An 18156-nucleotide genomic window follows, 5' to 3' on the forward strand; every position below is an offset into this window, starting at 1 on the left:
GCATGCATGCCTTCAGAATCTCTGCACTTCTCAACAGGGCAATGTGCCCAGGGTTGGCCACGCTACCTCTGCACAGGTTTGAGCCGCCTCCTGTAAGTGGGCAAAGTGATTTCCTTCATCTAGTCCTTCATGGCCTATGGACAGTTCCAAAGCACTGGCCATGCTCAGACAGACAGAGACACAGACAGAAAGACACTCCCCCACCCCATGCTTGCTGGCCACACACACAAAGTGTTTGCTATTCACGTGTGTGTACATATGAGCCTTTCATGTAAGGAAGTTCATAACAAAGTTGAGAGGAATAGCATGGCATTTGTGCACAGTACACGACGAAAACATGCTCTCATGCCAGCTAAACGCCGCAGCTTCCCATGGCAGTTTCTCTTCAAGGTTAACAGTTTATTAAGTTACAAAAACAAACAAAAAATGGGGATAAAATGTTTTATAGATGTTCTATTATTTATCACAGCCCCACTCTTCGGCAGAAAGTGTTTTTAATGCCGTTAATGGCGGTGGGCCAGAGGTGGGCACAATCCCTCATCTTTGGCAGTTCTTGTCACTCTGAAGATCAATGTCAATGCCCTCGAAGAGTACAGGGCAAGGAGGCCACCCTCTCCTGTACAGCAGGGCAATCTTAGTATCATCCATGGGACTGACATTTATGTAGAACTTGGAGTTTTTTAAAGCTAAACTAGAACTCAGTGGTAGAGCATTTACCGAGCATGACCAAAAAGCCTGGGTTCCATGTTCAGCACCATGACACAAAATAACAATTTCAACAACAGTCCGGCCTCTACTCCCTAATCTAAAGCCAAGGTGGTAAGATCAAATCTTCCCCACCAGGCCTCTGGAGGCTGAGCTCGGACTGGCCTTGAACCAGAGGGCCCAGAAAATGAATGTCTACGTTTTGAAACTGGGTGCCTCTTCCCACTCCTGCTGTGCCCATCAGGAACTCTGGATTGGTTAACTGTTGTAGTAAGTGTGCTCCAGCATAAGGGGAAGGGGGAGTGGTCTATTCATGTGAAGTGAACGACCTCTCTCACACGTATAGACACACACACACTCAGTGCAACCAGTCAAAAATTGCTCCTGGGCTCACTGCGTCTATAAAACACGCCAGCAAACAGCCAGTTCTATTAACACACGGGAAATTCTTTACACACCGTCCCTGACTCCTGTCTGCATGCAAGATCAGAACTTCTTGTGCAACTGGTCGATAAGCAGGTCCTTTCTACATTTTCACCAAGGCCAGTGTACGCCACACATCTCCTGCGCTGCATTCATGACACACTCCAAGGCACATGGTAAGTCCACCTGCTGAAATCATCAGTGCCAGGCTCAGAGACTGTATGTGTGTGACACCTTAGAGATGGGAGAGACTGGCCCCAAGGACTAGACTAAGTCTCACAATACCTGCAGGGAAAATATCCACACAACAGCCCAAACAGTAACCCACACACATGGCAAGACTGTTGGGAACAGTCTCATTGGGTTATTTTGGGAGGTAATAGTATTTTATGTTGCCTCTAGACTAACTCTGTAAGTGCACCAGGCTAAGATCAACATTATTTTGTTTTATAGATGAAGAAGTGAAGTCCGGAGAGGTTACGTGGCTTGGTTAAAGTCACACAAAGTACTACCAGCCGATTAGACTGGGTCTAGACCTCAGATATTCAACTGAGACACTAGGTGGTATCCTGAGCATAGGAAACCTCAAAGCCCATCCCCACAGTGACACACTTCCTCCAACAAGGCCACACTCACTCCAACAAAGCCACACCTCCTAATAGGGCCACTCCCTGTGAGATTATGGGGGCCAGTTACATTCAAACTACCACACCCCTTCTGGCAACAGAATATCACCATGTAGTCCTGGTTTGTCTAGGAGTCTATACGTAGACCAGGTAGCCTCAAACTTGTGGCAATCCTCCTGCCTCCAGGGTGCTGGGATTACAAGGCATGCACCATAACATCTGGCTTCTTCATTTCTAAAACTGTTGCACGTCCACAAGTGAACTTGGGCTTATGGTATGGAACACCCACCACTCTGCCCCCCAGAGCACCTGAGGAGTGAACTAAACACACTCTTCAAGGGCTCGCCCGCACCCGCAGCAAGAGAAAGGACGGCTAGATGGATCAAAGCTGCAGCTCAACCACCAGACTGCCTGGGAGCCTGCAGCAAAAAACGGAGAGTGCATCTCTTGGGCTTGTGGGAGATAAGAGCGGGCGAGGGCTGTGGCGGTGCCAAGAGCAGAGGGTAAGCGGAGCAAGGTGTAGCTAGAGACCTGGTTGGGAATGTGCTGGTTCAATGGCCGAACAGGCTTTTAACGGAGACTTTCCCCTGAAGTTCTCTCAAAGCCAACTGAAGTAATGAGCGTATGAGTTCAGTGAGCTGATCTCTTCTTCAATTCCAGCCGCATGGTAACTGCCTATAGTAACTTTTGGCCTGCTGTGACCACCGTACATCCTAAGAGAGAAAGGTCTGTTTTGGCCTACGGTTTCAGAGGTTCCAGTCCATCAGGCAGATGGCTGTGGGAACATGTGGCGGAGGCTCCTCACGTCATGGCACATGGGAAGAAGAAGGAACAAGGTGGGAGCCAAGGGCTGGGCCGCAACCTTCAAAGGTCCTTTCCAAGTGACCTACTTCCACCAGCTAGACTGCACCTCCCAAAGGCCCCACAGCCCACCAACACTGATGGCAGTTATGGTCTCAGCTCACTGCCATGGGGGCCATTTCAGATAGAAACTGTACCCCCGTCATGTGAAATGACGCCACTAGGGTCTCTCTTACACATTACCAGGCCTTCCTCCCAAGTCCGATGGCCGCATACCAACATGCACGCACTTGCCATTGAGTAAATAAATACCCAGAGACCAGCTGTTACAGACAACAGCTGCAAGAGAGCCCTCACTGCTGCAGTCAGCGTAGAGACGGGAAATACAGGAGCCTAGCTACTGATCTGATCTGATTTCCTTACAAGTACCCAAGCCCGGGGCCGAGGAAGACCTGAGCCCCTGTTCTTCCCAGTGGAGCTGGAGGGCATCAGACTCATGAGCTTTTAAATAGGAGTGAGGGACTGGAAAGGGAGGCAGAAATGCCTTAGGTAGGCAGCACAATCCTTCTCGCTGACATATACAAGAACCGTCTTTTTATTAACCGCAAATAAACAAGAAACGTCTTCGTCACTACTAAAATTCTATTACCCAGCAACCAGCCCAAGAGAACAAGGCTGGAGATGTGTTGGCTCTTTTGGGGAGAGGCCATGGGAAGACATCTGCATTCCAGGGACCTCCCTGGAGAACCCGGCACTGCTGAATGTGTGAACTACAGTTGCGTCTGTCTGAGGCTGCGCAGTTCTCAGAGTGTCTATCACCCAGAATTCCCTCCCCCGGGTTCGGGCACCCGCTGGCTCACTCTGCCAACACAGCCACCACTACACTGTTGCGGGCTGTGGCTCACCCCTTCACCCGGTTCCCTCAGAGCTCTTTCAGGGAAGAGGGCGAGCCTGTCTTTCCTTAATTAGCCTCTTCAGGCATCTGCCACCAGGCCCAGCCCACCAACAGTTGATAACGATGTCTCCTGTCCCAACGGTGAGCTTCAGATTCCGGAGACTCACCACCCATGGCGGCCGATTCCTGGATTGCTCACTTGGACAAACGCAGTGACCAGAAGTTAAGAGGGGAAAAGAAGCCGGACTTCTGCCAGGACTTCAGTATTGTGACCGGCCATGTTGGCAAATAAAGCCAGGGAAACAGCTTTAGAAATAGAAAATCTGTCCTCTGGGCTAAGAGGCAAATGAGCTCTAGCCAATGGCACTGTGTGTCAGCACTGCTGGGGGCCGGCAGAATTGGGGGAGGAGACGGACCAGTCCTTGCAGAGCTTGGCTGGGCAGCCTGGCTTCATGCCTTGCTATTCTGTGGTCAGCTGTGCCTGAGCAGAGCACTGGGCTCTTCCTTCCTGGGGGCTGAGACAAGGCTCTTACTATTTCCTCCATGAATGTCCCCCAGAAGCCATGCCTCAGCAGGTACATCTCTTTTGGCCAGGATGGAGTACCTCTGTCAGTGGCTCTGGGACCTGGTTCCTTGGCTGAGTCATGTAGATACGCAATGCCCTTCACAAGGGGCCTTCTGAATGGCTGATGCACAATAAAGTTTCTCAACACACTCTCCCTACATCTAGATGCGCCACTCTCCCACCAAGAGTCCATTTCTCTACCTCCCAAATCGGAATTCTATTTTTGACTAACACAATATGATGGCACCATTTCCAAGAGAAGCCTTCTCTCCCTTGGTAGCCTTGGCTTCCTTTCCTTCCTACCCAGCGATCTCTACTGCTAAAAAGCCCAAGCAACATGAGGTGGCCCTGGAGGATGTGTCCTGTGAAGGGACGCACTGGAAGTAGATCCTCCGGGTCCTGCTGCCTACTAGTGGACCAAAGAGGAACTGCACTGCTGTGTTGATGAATTCTGCACCAATTCCCAAACTCAAAATAAAACCATGCCCAGCTACCAAGTTTTGTAGCAGTTTATGATGCAACACAGAGGACGAGATCCCAAAGTCACCCAGGTAATAAACAGCAGATCTTGATCTTGAACCCAGGCAGTCCAGGTCTAGAGTCCACGTCTCAACCATTACTAAGTTTGTTTGCTCCTCTGGCATTAAGCATTCGAAAATGTTTTCGCCCAGTTAATGAATCCTCCATGCGAATCCAACCCAACGGAAGAAAACTAAATCTAAACCACAGAAACATTTTGAATGGCATGGACTTGTGCACAGCTATAAATCCCCCAGAAATGCCAAGCAATGATAACAAATTTGTCACAGACCAGAAATAAATCTGAATGAGAGAAGACACTCGCTGCGACTTCCTGTTTATCTATTAGGGTTAATCTAGTCAGCTGCCGGCTAATATAATTACCTCATGGAAATATATGCTAATAGGAACCCAGGGAAGGCTCAGATAAATGAATCTCAAGAGAAATGTTTAAACCCCGCGCTCACGTTCGGTTTGTTTGAGAGTTCCTTCGTCAAGCATACCTAGCCCTGATTGGCACCGTTCAGTTCTTTCTTTCTCCGTGTGGGGCAGGGCGTAGCAAGGGCAGGACACAGGCAAAGCTCCCCTCAGGTCCAATGCCTGGATAATAAAGCCCCGGAGAAACCCAGCACTCACTGCAGCCACGGCACTGGAAGGCGCTGCAGTAAAAAACCACGCTGGTAGCCCTGCAGAAGACGCACCAAAACCATCTCTTATTTTATTTTGACCAAGTCTCAGACCTGACTGTGTCGCCTGCATAGTGTCTGTTCTCTGTAGGCATGCCACATCCGTGGCTCCTGGGCTCAGCGGTGTGATCCTTTGTCCCACACCAGGACAATCACACCGAACTTTGCCAAGGACAATAGACTACAAGGCGATGGGCCACAGGCGCCTAGAAGAGGGCGAGGAGTCCATCCTCAGCCAGTGACCTTCCAGCTCCACAACTCACGTCCACCTCTAGCAACTCTGCTACCTCAACCCCATTGAGCCAGACAGCCAAAGTGACCTTAAGCCGGGGGAAGCAGTAGCTTGGGGTATGTGGAACTGACGCCTGCTTGGACTCGGGAGTCCTGTGTACCAGAGTTCAAGTCTCATTTCCACTAGCTCCCAGGTGAGCACACCGATGCAATGGACTACTAAACCCGCCCAATGCATCACTTATCTGCAATGTGAGGAACCCTTGCACGCAGGACAAGTCCATGAGCGGAGCCCAGGCCCGTGGAAGGAGAAGCAGTGCTACACCCTTCTCTAGACTCGACCAGACATGACCGACTCATCTCCAAATGCTGCAGACTAGGGCTGCTCCATGTCACACGCGGTCTAACGTCGTCTCGGGATCCCAGGGTACTTCTAATATGAGGCGCCATCATTCTACAGATGAGGAATTTGAAACCCAAAGGAGCTGAAGCCTGGGACAACATAATCTTGCTTATTCATTTCCTTTACTGCGAGTTCAAAGAGCAACGACCTCAAAGCCCTTCCTCACAAAAGTCACAAAAGGCATACGCTACAAAACAAAGATAGCATTGAGTGGCCAGAGGCTCAGGAGAGCCACGGTCAATACCGTTTCTGATACTAATTGTAGAACCCTAGAATTCACTTAAAAAAATATTTAAAACCACTTGAAGTTCTATCCAAATTCAATGATTCCAAAGGAAATGTAGCCCTTTTCTTTGAAGGTGTAATGCCCAATACTTTCCACCAGGTGGCACAAAATCTCCTTTACAGAAACCTGAACAGTCACAACAAAGGAGGGAAGGAATTGGTGGGGGTTTTTTTTTTTGTTGTTGCTGTTTTTCCAAAGCATTAACTTTTCTACATTTTGATTTTATTTAGTGTTAATCATGCATTTGGTCACCGATGCACTGTATGTATGTCACAGGAGAAGGACTAAACTCAGACTTCAAAGCAGGAATGTGGGATCTCGGTTAGCGCTTCCCACCTGGCCGCCTAAGTACAGAGAGGAGTAGTCATTTTGTGATTATTTGTGAAAGGCCTGGATGTGCAGGGGTATTGAGAACACTTTCTTCTCCGATAAAAGTCAGTGAAAAGGAAAAAGAAATAACTGGAGAGAATCATTTAAGACTATCATGGCAGAGAAGTTTTGCATGTATAAAAACCTCTAGGGACTAAATGCAAGTGGCTTCGGGGATTATATCCTGGAGTCAAAAGGGGACAGGAGAAGAAAACCTGGCCAAATCACAAAGACATGCTTACTTAGGAGCTTTAAATTATTCCGTAAGAAATGCCCTCACTGAACAAGGGATTCTGAAGACTGGCCACGGCTCTCAGTGATAAAGTATCTCCTTGGCATCCCTACAACTAACTATGGGTTGAATCTTTAAGAAACGAAGGAAGGGAGGGAGGCAGGGAGGTGAAGGGAGAGGAGAAATTTAATACTAGAAAGTAATAGTTCACGTGCAATCAAACTAAGACAAACAAATACAGAACGACAAAGCCTCAGGTGACCTGGGATGTGGGTGGGTGGTGGGTGGGGACTCTACGGTGTATTACTGATAGAACTGAATGTTACTGTAGACTCTCTGAAAGCAATTTTACAGGAAGTGACAGGAGCCAGAAGACTGATGGCCTTTGACCCTGCAATATCGGTTTCGGCTACTTCTACCGAAGCAGTAATTGAAAAGGAGAAAACCGTCGCCCATTGTTTTAGGAAGCCGTAGTTTTGCTCTGTGTGGTTTCGAACCACGCCAATGCTGTCACTGCCTAAATGGGGCAGGGGGACAGAGCTACTAATTAAATAGCAATAACGGCTAGCGATAATGAAATTAGGGAGGACGGACCAGAGAACTGCTGAAAGGGATATGTGCAATAACTTCCAAAATGCTCCTTATTTGCACGTAGAATCGTTGGGATGCCAGGGTAGAGAAAGGATATTAGTGAGAAACTGCCTGCCTAATGGCTCTATGATTATGAAGATGTTAATATTAGGGAAAGCAGGGTGAAGGGCATATGGGGACTCAAGCTTGAGAACTTTTCATGAATCCGTAATTATTTCAAAATAAGACTAGGTTTAAGAATTACATTCAAGCTCCCACACAGATGACCGCCAATTACAAACCGTGTTTAATGTCTAAAACCTTAAGAAGGCTCACAAACACTTTCAGAGTTGTGACTATACTCTGCCCTTTTGGGGACTGTGCATCTGTGGCCATGTGGGCTTGTATGGACGCCGCCATTTCTGTCTACAAGGTTCACCAGACAACTGATCTAGCAATCATTCTTATCTTCCTAGCGTGTAAGCTTTATATATGTGACATATGTATATATATGGGAAGACATTTCATAAAAAACTAAGTTTATGTGCATGAAAGAGTATATGCTTCTGCCTTAGGTGTGCCCATGGAGGCCAAAAGAGGGCATGAGCTAAATTACAGATAAATTATAGACAGCTAAATTATAGGTGGTTGTTAGCTGTTGGAAACCAAACTCAGGTCCTCTGGAAGAGCAGTCAGTGCTCTTAACCACTGAGCCACCTCTCCAGCCCCAGGTAGACATTTTCATAGAGATCTTTTGGATGATCACTCCTCATAGACTATATTTAGAATTCTATAGAACATGGAATTAAATATTTTTTGTAGTGCTTGTCCATGTGTGTGTGTGTACACAAGAACACATGTGTAGGCCAGAGGCCAACCTTGAGTTGCGCTGATTGTATAACTTCACTGATTGTATAACTTCACTGATTGTATAACGAAGCACAAGTTAGGGACTATAAGAGACAGGAGGGCCAATGTCCACTGTGATTACTATAAAGGTACCGAAGCCCCTTTCCCCTCGTAGTGAGTTTCTCCGTCATGGGGGACCTTCTGGATCAAGGGTGGGACAAGAGTAATTTGAAGTAGGTTTACGTTTGAAGATGTCCTTGTGAATTTCTGGTTTGGTCCTCTTCAGGATGCACCCCGTCCTCCTAATAATTTTCACTGAACTACAGGCGCCCCTAGACTCAGCGGTTATCCCAGAGCCTGGCCACACCACCTACTGTCACGTTTCTTGTTTCCTCTTTTCCGTCTTTGGGCTGACTGAGGGCGGCCACTCCTGTCCTGTCACAGCACAGTGAGAGTTTACATGGTGGCGATTACAGAAGTACCACAAGCCTCAGCTGGAACAGGGGCTTTCTTAAAATGTCACAGAGACGAAGAAGGAGAGAAATGAAAGGGTGATTACTTAGGAAGTGGCGTGGGGGGTGGGATGGTGGCATTATTCAAAGCCATTACTCTGGTGTGAGAATACAAGCTAGCGGCTGAGAGCATCTTTCTTACAAACCTTGGCTTCTGGGTCACTGTTGACGCTACAAGAATCATCGTCATCAGCATGAGGGACGTTTCTAGAAAGAACACATAAAACCGGTCTTAGAATTCTGTTGTGAAGCCTGGATGCCGAAGCCACCCCCTCTTGGCTGGCCCCTCCGCCCTCCTACCTGAGTTTCAAGGATGCATAGCGTAGCGTGGCCCCTTCGAACTCTTTCAGACTGGGGTCTGGGTTAACTGTGGCTGCGTGCAAATCCTAGAGAGGGAAAAACGTCCTGTTAGGGTACAACGGAAGGACCCGTTCCCCTGCCTCAGATACCGAAGAGGAGAGGATGCCCCCAGCAAGAGGCGGCGGCGGAGAGTGGATGTGAGCTTAGGCAGAAAACGGCATGCAAGGGCTGCTGCGTGCGGACGTGGCTCACAAGCTCTGGCTCCCACAAGACAACAGGGGACCTGGTGCACACCAGCTGGAAACCATTCACAATGGGAGACATCAAAAAAAAAAAAAAAAAAAAAAATAGACAACGTGAATGTGAGCGGCACGCCCCGGAGAGAAGCCCCGTCACTTCGTCCCTGCAGAATGCATGATATGCATGGAGAAGAAAAATAAACAGCCACAGCCATGCAGAAAGGAACACAAAATATTAAATGATCTAAAATCTGACAATATACTTGCCTTCCAAATGTCACTATTAATCTTTCCCCCATTCAGAACAGCAAAATCACTCCATGGCTGTTTCTAGACATATAATTATTCACATAGGGAAAAAACAAAAAAAGCACATCGATTTAAAGACAAAAAAAGAAAAAAAAACACAAGGAGAAAAAAAAAACACAAGACACTGTTGTTAGCATTGATATTCACAGGACGCGTTAGGGAACATATTAAATCTAACAGTAAGTAACTTGTTAGTGCTCTAAGCTAGATTATTACCTGACTGGGGCAGCCTTCAAACCACATAAAAGACTCAACATTATTAAAATGAGGTGTAGTTATTTCCTAAATGTGGTCCCAGAAGCAAACAACATGCTTTCCCACACTCAGTCCCCGGTCTACACAATTCTACAAAGACCGCCCCCTCCAAACACACACACACACACACACACACACACACACACACACACACACACACACACACACCACTATACACATGTTTTCTAGAGATGGAAGTGGAATCAGGGATGTCTCTATGCTGGCTTGGGAACTGGGGGATGCCTCTATCTAAGAGCACAAGTCTGGAGTCAAGGTCCTGCTACTTCAGGAGGGAAAGGACAATGAAGAGAACAGAAGCTTAGTCAGGAGCAAAGGCTGACACCACCAATCCGGTGAGATTCATTGCACTCAGTGAAAGATGGCCCCACCTACCCACCCAGTCTACTATCCACGACTGATTCACAAATGCTCTACCTCGATGCCACACAAGTCTGTCCAGAGTGCACACCTGTCAGGGAAATGATTTCCTAACTGGCTGCAGACCACAGCCGGCAGCCCTGCGCACTGGAAAAGCTCCCACAGCAGACCTCCACACAGAGGCTACTCCTTCCACTCAGCCCAGACAACGAGGAAACTTGTGTTTTCCTACTGTGCCCAGGGGATATGCAAGTATTTTTCATCGATTTATGGAACTAAACGAAGCTACTAAAACTCACGGACGGCCTTGTGAATCTCTCCTCGGAGGAAACATCAACAACACAGAGTTTTCGACCAAGGAACTTTTCAACTGAAGCCTGTTGCGAATGAGCAGGGACCGGTGACCCAGAACTTACAGTCGGCCCCCTAAGGCAGGTTTTCACTAAGAACAAATCAACTTCCGGCCAAATGCCCTGTGGAAGGGTGGGCTGCTTAACAACTCAGACTTGGCAGGGTGGATGGACTGCCGCTCACTCCCACTGCCAACACAACTGGCTTTCTTTTGGGGGGCTAGGGGTCAGAGATGCCATATCCATCATACAAGAGAACTCAGACCACAACACTAAGTTTGAAAAGTAATCTCTTCTAATGAATGTAAGGACAGGCACGTTGCCCATCTTAGCTCTCTCCTTACTCGATATCTCTCAAAGTGTGTTCAGCTTCCACTGAGAAGTGTAACTTGGGGAAACTGTGGCCCGTTAGCTCAGAAGGGCTGGGAACCAGAGATGGGCACGGGGTTTTATGTATGTGTGTTTTCCTGGGAAAGGCCAGTAAGCTTTGCTCCTATTTTTAATATATATTTAAAATTTTACTTTGTACGTGTGTGTGTATATACCCGAGTATATGTATGTGCACCAAATGCATGCACAGACCTGCAGAGTTCAGAAGGGGACATCAGATCCCTGAAAACTGGAGTTACAGGGGATTGGGAGCTGTCACCTGGGTGCTGAGAACCCACCCGACTGCCTTGCAAGAGCAGGGAGCCCTCTTACAGCTGGGCTATCTCTCCAGTCCCACTCTTCCTGTTCTCAGGGGGACCAGTGGTGGCCAGGCTGTCACTGCTCTGGAGCTATAGAAGATGCTCCTCGCTAGAGCAAGCAACAAGGGCAGAAGTCAACAACATCAAGCTGCAAGTTTCTTTTCCAAGCAAAGCCCCCACGGCTCCACATCAGGACCCCGGCTGCAGGGTGGGCTCCACATCAGGACCCCGGCTGCAGGGTGGGCTCCACATCAGGACCCCGGTTGTAGGGGGCTCCACATCAGGACCCAGATGCATGGGGGGCTCCACATCAGGACCCCGGCTGCAGGGTGGGCTCCACATCAGGACCCCGGCTGCAGGGGGGGCTCCACATCAGGACCCTGGCTGTAGGGTGGGTTTCACATCAGGACCCTGGCTGCAGGGTGGGCAGCTTCCCTTCTCCCTTTAGGTTGGACTTTGAAAAGGGGCGTCAGATGAGGAGCTGAAGAGAGCCAAGCTAACTATGTTTGTGTGGAGAAACTTCAAAGGAAAAGGAAAGAAGAGGAAGGAATGGGAAGAGAACGGGGTGGGGGGTGCAGGGAGAGAGGGAGGGAGGGAGAAAGGAAAAAAAGGAAGAAAGAAAAGGGAGGGAGAGAGAAAGGTGAGGGGAGAAAGAAGTCAAGAGTGATGTCTGAAAAACAGACACTTGAAATCAGAAATTATCCAAGAAGGGCTCTGTGTGGACGGAAGAATATTTTAAATGCGGCATTCAGAAAAACTCCAGAAGTGAATTAAAACAGGCCTCTGTGTGGGTGTCGAATTTGAGGCCTTTTTATATGGCTGCTCTCTGGACACAGGAGTCTCTGTAAAGGGAGTGCTGACCGTGGTCTCTCTGAAGCGAGCTCTTAGGCCGTGGAGTCAGTTGGCAGCCGCCGGCCGGTCACCCACGTCTACATAAACAAAAGCCCTGTGCAGTGACCTCGCAGGAGGCAGCAACAGTGAAGGCTTATTGCAAAACTCACGTACGGAACAGCAGCGACGGCGTTGTGACTGGGCCAGAGGTATTTATGTTCAAACCTCACTTTAAAGTGATTCATTGATATCAAAGATGGAAAATTCTCCTTCGCATAAGAGCAGCCATAACTTTTCCTTTCCCCACCTTTTTTTAAACAAAGAACAACACACTTTTTCTTAAACGTTAAGAACAACATTGTATGGCCATTTAATTATTTTTACTTAATAAGAGAAAATATTTTCTACACTTAGCCAACTATGTAATAAACTTATTTATTTTCATAGTGCTGGGGCTCAACTTTCAGCCTTGAGCATGTCAGCCAAGCGCTTTCCCAGCTCTAGTAAATAATGTTAGCTGATAAAAATGTAGAAGTGAAAAAAACAAACCCTACCAGAGGTTCTTTGGCTCAACAGAAAGTCTACAGTCACTTCGGTCTGCAGCGGGGAGAATGGGAAAGATAAGAGGGGCTGGGGAACCAAGAGGAAGAGGTAAAAGAGGAAACGGGAGGCGAGCCCTACGCTTCAGATAGGAAGAGACACACACGATAGGGTGAGAGGGCAAGGACAGAGAGCATCTCCTTATAAGCAACCTGCCTGGGAGCCTTCTAGGTAGAGTGGATAAAGTCTGGCACGGCCACGAGATGTCCTGGGCCAGAGTTCTAGCTGGAATCACTGCCTCCTAGTCCTTACCCTGGCCCTGCCCAGGGTGCAGCATCCATGGCTCTAAATATGAGGCCCAGGGTGCAGCATCCATGGCTCTAAATGTGAGGCCCAGGGCGCAGCATCCATGGCTCTAAATCACGAGTGATGGGAAAGCTGCAGAGCCCTGGCTCCCATGGTGTACACTGAGTGACTGACGCAGTACTCAGAACACAATGCCTGCCCTTCTAGACCTACGGCACCACGCAGGGCCTGTGCAAGGGTGGGCCCGCTAGGGAGAGCCAAGCACATATCTTGGATGACTGAGCGCTTTTATTCTAATTTCCCTTGGGGTGGAGGATCCTGGAAAACAATTCCACAAATCAAAGAGAAATGGACCAGTGACCTTCAGTTGGAAAAGGCCCTGCTTCAACAAAGCCGGCAGGGTGTTCCTGAGGATGGCTTCTCAGGAGCTGGGAAGGAAGTCCTTCTGAGGAAGCCATCTTTACTATGTGCTATGAATGGCTGGGATGTGTCCTCTCAAAACTCTGCGTGGGAAACAGTCCCAAAGTGTAGCAGTGTTGGGGATGGGGTGGGGACTAACGGAGGTGGTCGGGTCATCAGGGCTCCGCTCTGGTGGATGGATTAGTGCTCAAACCTGACAGTCCATCCTCTTATTCCCCCTTTCTCCTCTTTGCTCGAGGATGAGGCAGCAAGAAGGCTCTCATCAGATGCAGCTTCTCTAACCTGGACCCCTGCCCCTGCTCCAGCCTACGAGGCGACATGTTTCTGCTCGTTATAAACCACTGTAGTACTTTGCCTCTCGAGCAGAAACCAAAGGCCCGGGAATCCACCCTCAGCTCACAGGCTGGGAAACGCTGCCCTTGCCATCTACAAGGTCCATCTCTGAGGGTCTTTGTGGCCGTCCAATGTCACACTCACTTGACCGGGCTGTGCAATTTGATGAAATGACAGAACGGTCCTTCGATGGGGCGACCTTACTCCAGGGACACACGGAAATACACAGGTTTTGAACTTGGACATGGGTGCTCTTCCTGGGCGTGGTAACTGTTTAGGCAGCCAATGGCCACAAGCACGTTAGCAAGCAGAGAGACTTCTTAAGGAGACGAGGTCTCCTCTGAGGGTCCCACTTCCCACACTTCTTGAGAAACCCTGGCAATCACGACAGGAAGAGTCTAAGCAAGTCTTGGCCGCAGGCCAAGAGCTAGTCATAAAAAAATACCTTGTATGGCGCCCCGTTTCTCTTTTTAAAATTCCACATCCACATAATTTCAGAGGTAATTTGGAACAAGTAAATGGTTTGGGAGGGGAGGGGAGGGAGAGGGCTGTGGGCCAAGTTTCAGTAGCAAATACTTCTCGGCCAGTTGATAAACTTTCAGAAACACTTGCTGGCGCGTGCGCTGGAAACAGTATCCGATGTGCTTAACACTTCCCGGGTGAACTTTGGAAAGTGAAATGCAAAATTTCCAAACTGTAAGGAAGCCTGCAGCCCTAAAGTTTTGGTGCCGTCAACAGATCTGGCGCTCATCTATCTGATTTTTCTTTTCAAGCCAGCTCACAAGAGAGCTCACTGAAAACACACATCTCTGACAGGACACATTACAAGCTACTTCTCTCTCTCTTTTAACATTTTGCTCTTTTTTTTTCCCATGCTTTGAAATTAGTTGAAATGGATTCTATTTAGGGATCAAAGAGACAGAGCGAGAGAAATAATCATTTCCGCTGTCATCGGCACCTGGGACGACGTTATTAAGGAGTCATTTTCTGGATGGCTCTGTGTGTGACGCAGCCCTCCCTTTGGGTGAGATGAAGAGATCTGGGAGTCTCCACGTTTCCTAATATAGCATGTCAAGTCTCAGGTGGGAGCATGTGGGGGGGGGGCAGCGGATCCAAGTTCAAGGTTGACTGCGCCACATACTAGCTCTGTTATCTTATGGATGCCGCTTAACCTTTCCATTTCAAATTCAAATGGGAGTGACAGCCACCCTTGGTGACAGGCGTGTGTTTTGTGGGAATAATGGGGTGAGACACTGGCCTGGCCCTGTAGACATGTGCCCCCTCTTAGGGCCCGTGGTTTGGTATCATCCTCAATGTCCCCATGTTCTAGGTATGTTATGCGGCTGGCTGCCTGCCTCTTCCCTTACTCTCATCTCCCTCTCCATCCGCTCAGCCCTCTGCTCCTGTGATTACAATGCATCGGCCCTCTTACGTCTGCTGGGATGTTTGCCTTAATGGATGGCCTCACGTACCGGGGACATTGTGCACGAAGTCAACAGTCAAAAGGTTCATCTGAGGAACCGCTATCCCATCTGCCAATCAAAGGGCTGGTGGCCGGGGGAATGTAGCTTAGTAGCTGAGTATTTGCCTAGCCTGTGTGAGGCCCTGACTTCCGTTCTTGGTACCTGGATGGATGGATGGATGGATGGATGGATGGATGGATGGATGGATGGATGGATGAATGAATGAATGAACAAATGCATGTATGAACAGGTAAATACCCCAATAAATGGTAGTGGTAGAGTGCTTGTCTGCCAGGCATGAGGTCCTGGGTTTGACCCCTGGCACTACAGTAAAAACAAAAATAAGTAAGCCAGCAAACAACAAAGAAACGGCTGAGCATGCGTCAGTCACTGCCTGTCTGAAACCTCCAAAACCATTCATTTTCTGAAGTTCCACTGAAGGAGAAAACTGCACAGGAAGGACAAGTGGAAGAGGGGGGGGGGCAGGGGACCTGTAACGCCAGCTGCAGGGCTACTCGACTCTGATTCTCAGACGCCATCTTGTCTGCCATGGAGAGTCCTGTAAGGGTCAACCGTCGTATTTACAAAACCCTCACATTTCGTTCCCTGTGGCGCCGGGGACTGAACCCAGCTCCCTGTGTAGGTAAGTACTCTATCACTGAGCTACTCACTCAGGCCTGACAATTCTTCCTAAGTGACCAGGAGGCTGAAAACTCCAGAGGAGAAGGAGGATGTGATAAGTCCCGTGAAGCTGGGGAAGGGGCCCTGGACAGTGCATGGGGGCAGGAAGCAGGCACAGGATGGGAAGGAACAGGTAAGAGTGGACCCCAAGAGCCTCGTGGATGAGAGAGGCCCTCCACTACCTCACAGTTTTACCCAGGGCCAGCTGCCCGGCTCTCCTGCGTTCCTCCTAACACATCTGCACACAACACTGAAACAAAACTCTACCATATTAAGAAAAGAAATAAAAATCCAAGCCACACATCCCCAGACCACACCCCTTGGATGCCACCAGGCAGGCACAAAGGAGGACGTACTTTCTTCTAAGTATGGAGGGCACAAGGCACCTGGAATAGGGAGCGAGTCTCCAGTTAGTCCGACCTCGTGACTTCAGGGACAACAAGAGGCCGAGGACATTGAAAACCTAAAGCCAGAGACACCGAGAAGAATCCTGGCCAGGGATCCAGAGGCTCTGGGTGCTGCTGTGTGTCACTGATAGCTCCGTGCCTCAGTTTCCCTATCTATAATGTACTTTCCTGGTTGAACACAACTAAACAGTTAGGATAGAACGACTCAGCCCTGTTACAGCAAGATCAGAGGCATATACTGGTTGGCTCTGCATGGGGACGGGGACGGGACGGGACGGGGATGGGGATGGGGGGAAGGATGGGAGGGGAGGGCGCATCTGCAGTACAGAGTGTGAGCCCAGGGATGTCCGAGACAGGGCAGGAAGTAGGCGCCTTCACATCAAGTTTGTTAAAGACGAGAGCTGCACTGGTTTATTCCTATTCCAAGCACACCTAACACAAGGTGGATCAAGTCACTGGATAGAAGTTGCTTAGGATGGACAACTACTAGGCTTCAATGAAATGCGATCAAAATCATCCAGTGCTCAACAACAAAATCCTACGTAGTTCACTGGCACTGAATCACATGACCAGGGCAGAGTCCAAACCAGCCACGGCTCCCGTGTACCGGGGGCGTAGCTAGTGCCAACCCTTCTGTCTACAGATGGAGAACTGGGGTTAGGGCCGGGGAAGGGAGATGCCGAAGAAGCCCGCTAGAGCAGGAAGCCGAGAACAATACCAGTCTTCCTGCCTCCCGGAAACGAACAGGTCACCGATCAGAAAAGTCAGGAACAAGAGGCTGGCTACTTTTAAAGACAAGGTGGATGATAGGAAAGGTAAACGCAGAAGAGGCTGGCCAGTTAGGGTAAGGTTCAAATGCACCCATTTCTCAAACCAAAAGAAAATGGGCTTGTTTAAAGAATAAAGGATTATCATCAGCAGAAAGGGGAGGGGGGGGCAGGAAAGATAGCCTGCTAGAGAAACCATTCATAGAAATAAATATAGATAAATAAATAAAGCTGTCTGTCACCTGGCTGTGACCTTTCCTGGTGACAATTCTCTTGAGTGTGCTGTTACTAGGACTGACAAATATTTGCAGCAGGAATCATTACATGAATGAATACCACAATGAAATTCTTTAAGGCCTCAAGTCTTTGTTTAAACATCCTGATTTCTTCCTCGGGGATACCCAGAATTTATGCCGCTAATTATTTTCAAAATAATGTCACTTCTGCTAAATAAACACATCTCTTTTTTTTTCTCCTTAAATAGGAATTAAGCCTTTAAGTGCTCCCAAGGGTTATTCCTGCAAGACATCTTCGGCATGCTAGCAAATGAACCCAAGGCTAATAAGATACATGGTAATTATAACATGTCTGGCCAAGAGATGTTCTTCTATGTGTAAATATTTCATGGATCCAGCACCATGCAATGGTACCTGCCAAGTAAATTGCCGCCTCCATGAGCCCGAGGGAATCTTAACCACTTCCCACTAATCAGCTCCTCATGTTTTTGTACTTAGAATGATGCTTCACGAGACCAGAATCTGTCAAAAGTGAAAACAGCCCTGAACGACAGACATATTAACACTATTTACTGAAAGGCTGCATTACCGAGCTCTTGAATACAACATGCACGGCCATCGAAAGGCTTTACCTCAATGACCTGTTGGGGCAGAGGCTGTGAGTCTAAAGGGAAACTGAGTCCCGTCTACTAAGCATGTGAAAAGATACTCCACTTTACCTCATTCTCTGGGGTGGGAGATGGCGTTACAGAGCTAAGTGACCCTTTCCTAGAGCCCTGGAGGTCCACTGGGATGGAGACAGGTCGTTCCCACTGCGTCGTTCCTGTCGGGATATGCCAATAATAGGTCCCGGCAATGTCGCTGACTCTTTTCCAGCCCGGCGGTAAATCTGGATCGGTCTGAAATGAATGGTCACTCCAGAGATCTGCTGAGAAATGAGAAAAAACAAAAAACAAAAAACGGGGATTTTACTAAAAGAG

General features: G+C 48.5%; 1 protein-coding gene across 9 annotated transcripts in view; it reads right to left on the reverse strand.

The window, feature by feature from the left end:
- The window catches only part of Apbb2 (amyloid beta precursor protein binding family B member 2), a 350172-nt gene that overhangs the window by 84176 nt on the left and 247840 nt on the right, over positions 1 to 18156 (reverse strand). For 3 of the 9 annotated variants that reach the window (XM_028882252.2, XM_037209061.1, XM_028882250.2), the window contains exons 6-9: positions 17896 to 18104; positions 9479 to 9541; positions 8973 to 9058; positions 8819 to 8879 (exon numbers count right to left, since the gene is read on the reverse strand). In XM_028882252.2, the coding sequence (XP_028738085.1) occupies positions 8819 to 8879; positions 8973 to 9058; positions 9479 to 9541; positions 17896 to 18104 (419 nt within the window). The remainder of the gene's footprint in view (positions 1 to 8818; positions 8880 to 8972; positions 9059 to 9478; positions 9542 to 17895; positions 18105 to 18156) is intronic. The other 6 variants (XM_028882253.2, XM_037209060.1, XM_037209064.1 and 3 more) reach the window with 3 other exon arrangements.

This window comes from Peromyscus leucopus, chromosome 10 (assembly GCF_004664715.2).
Source record: "Peromyscus leucopus breed LL Stock chromosome 10, UCI_PerLeu_2.1, whole genome shotgun sequence".
Classification (NCBI taxonomy): domain Eukaryota; kingdom Metazoa; phylum Chordata; class Mammalia; order Rodentia; family Cricetidae; genus Peromyscus; species Peromyscus leucopus.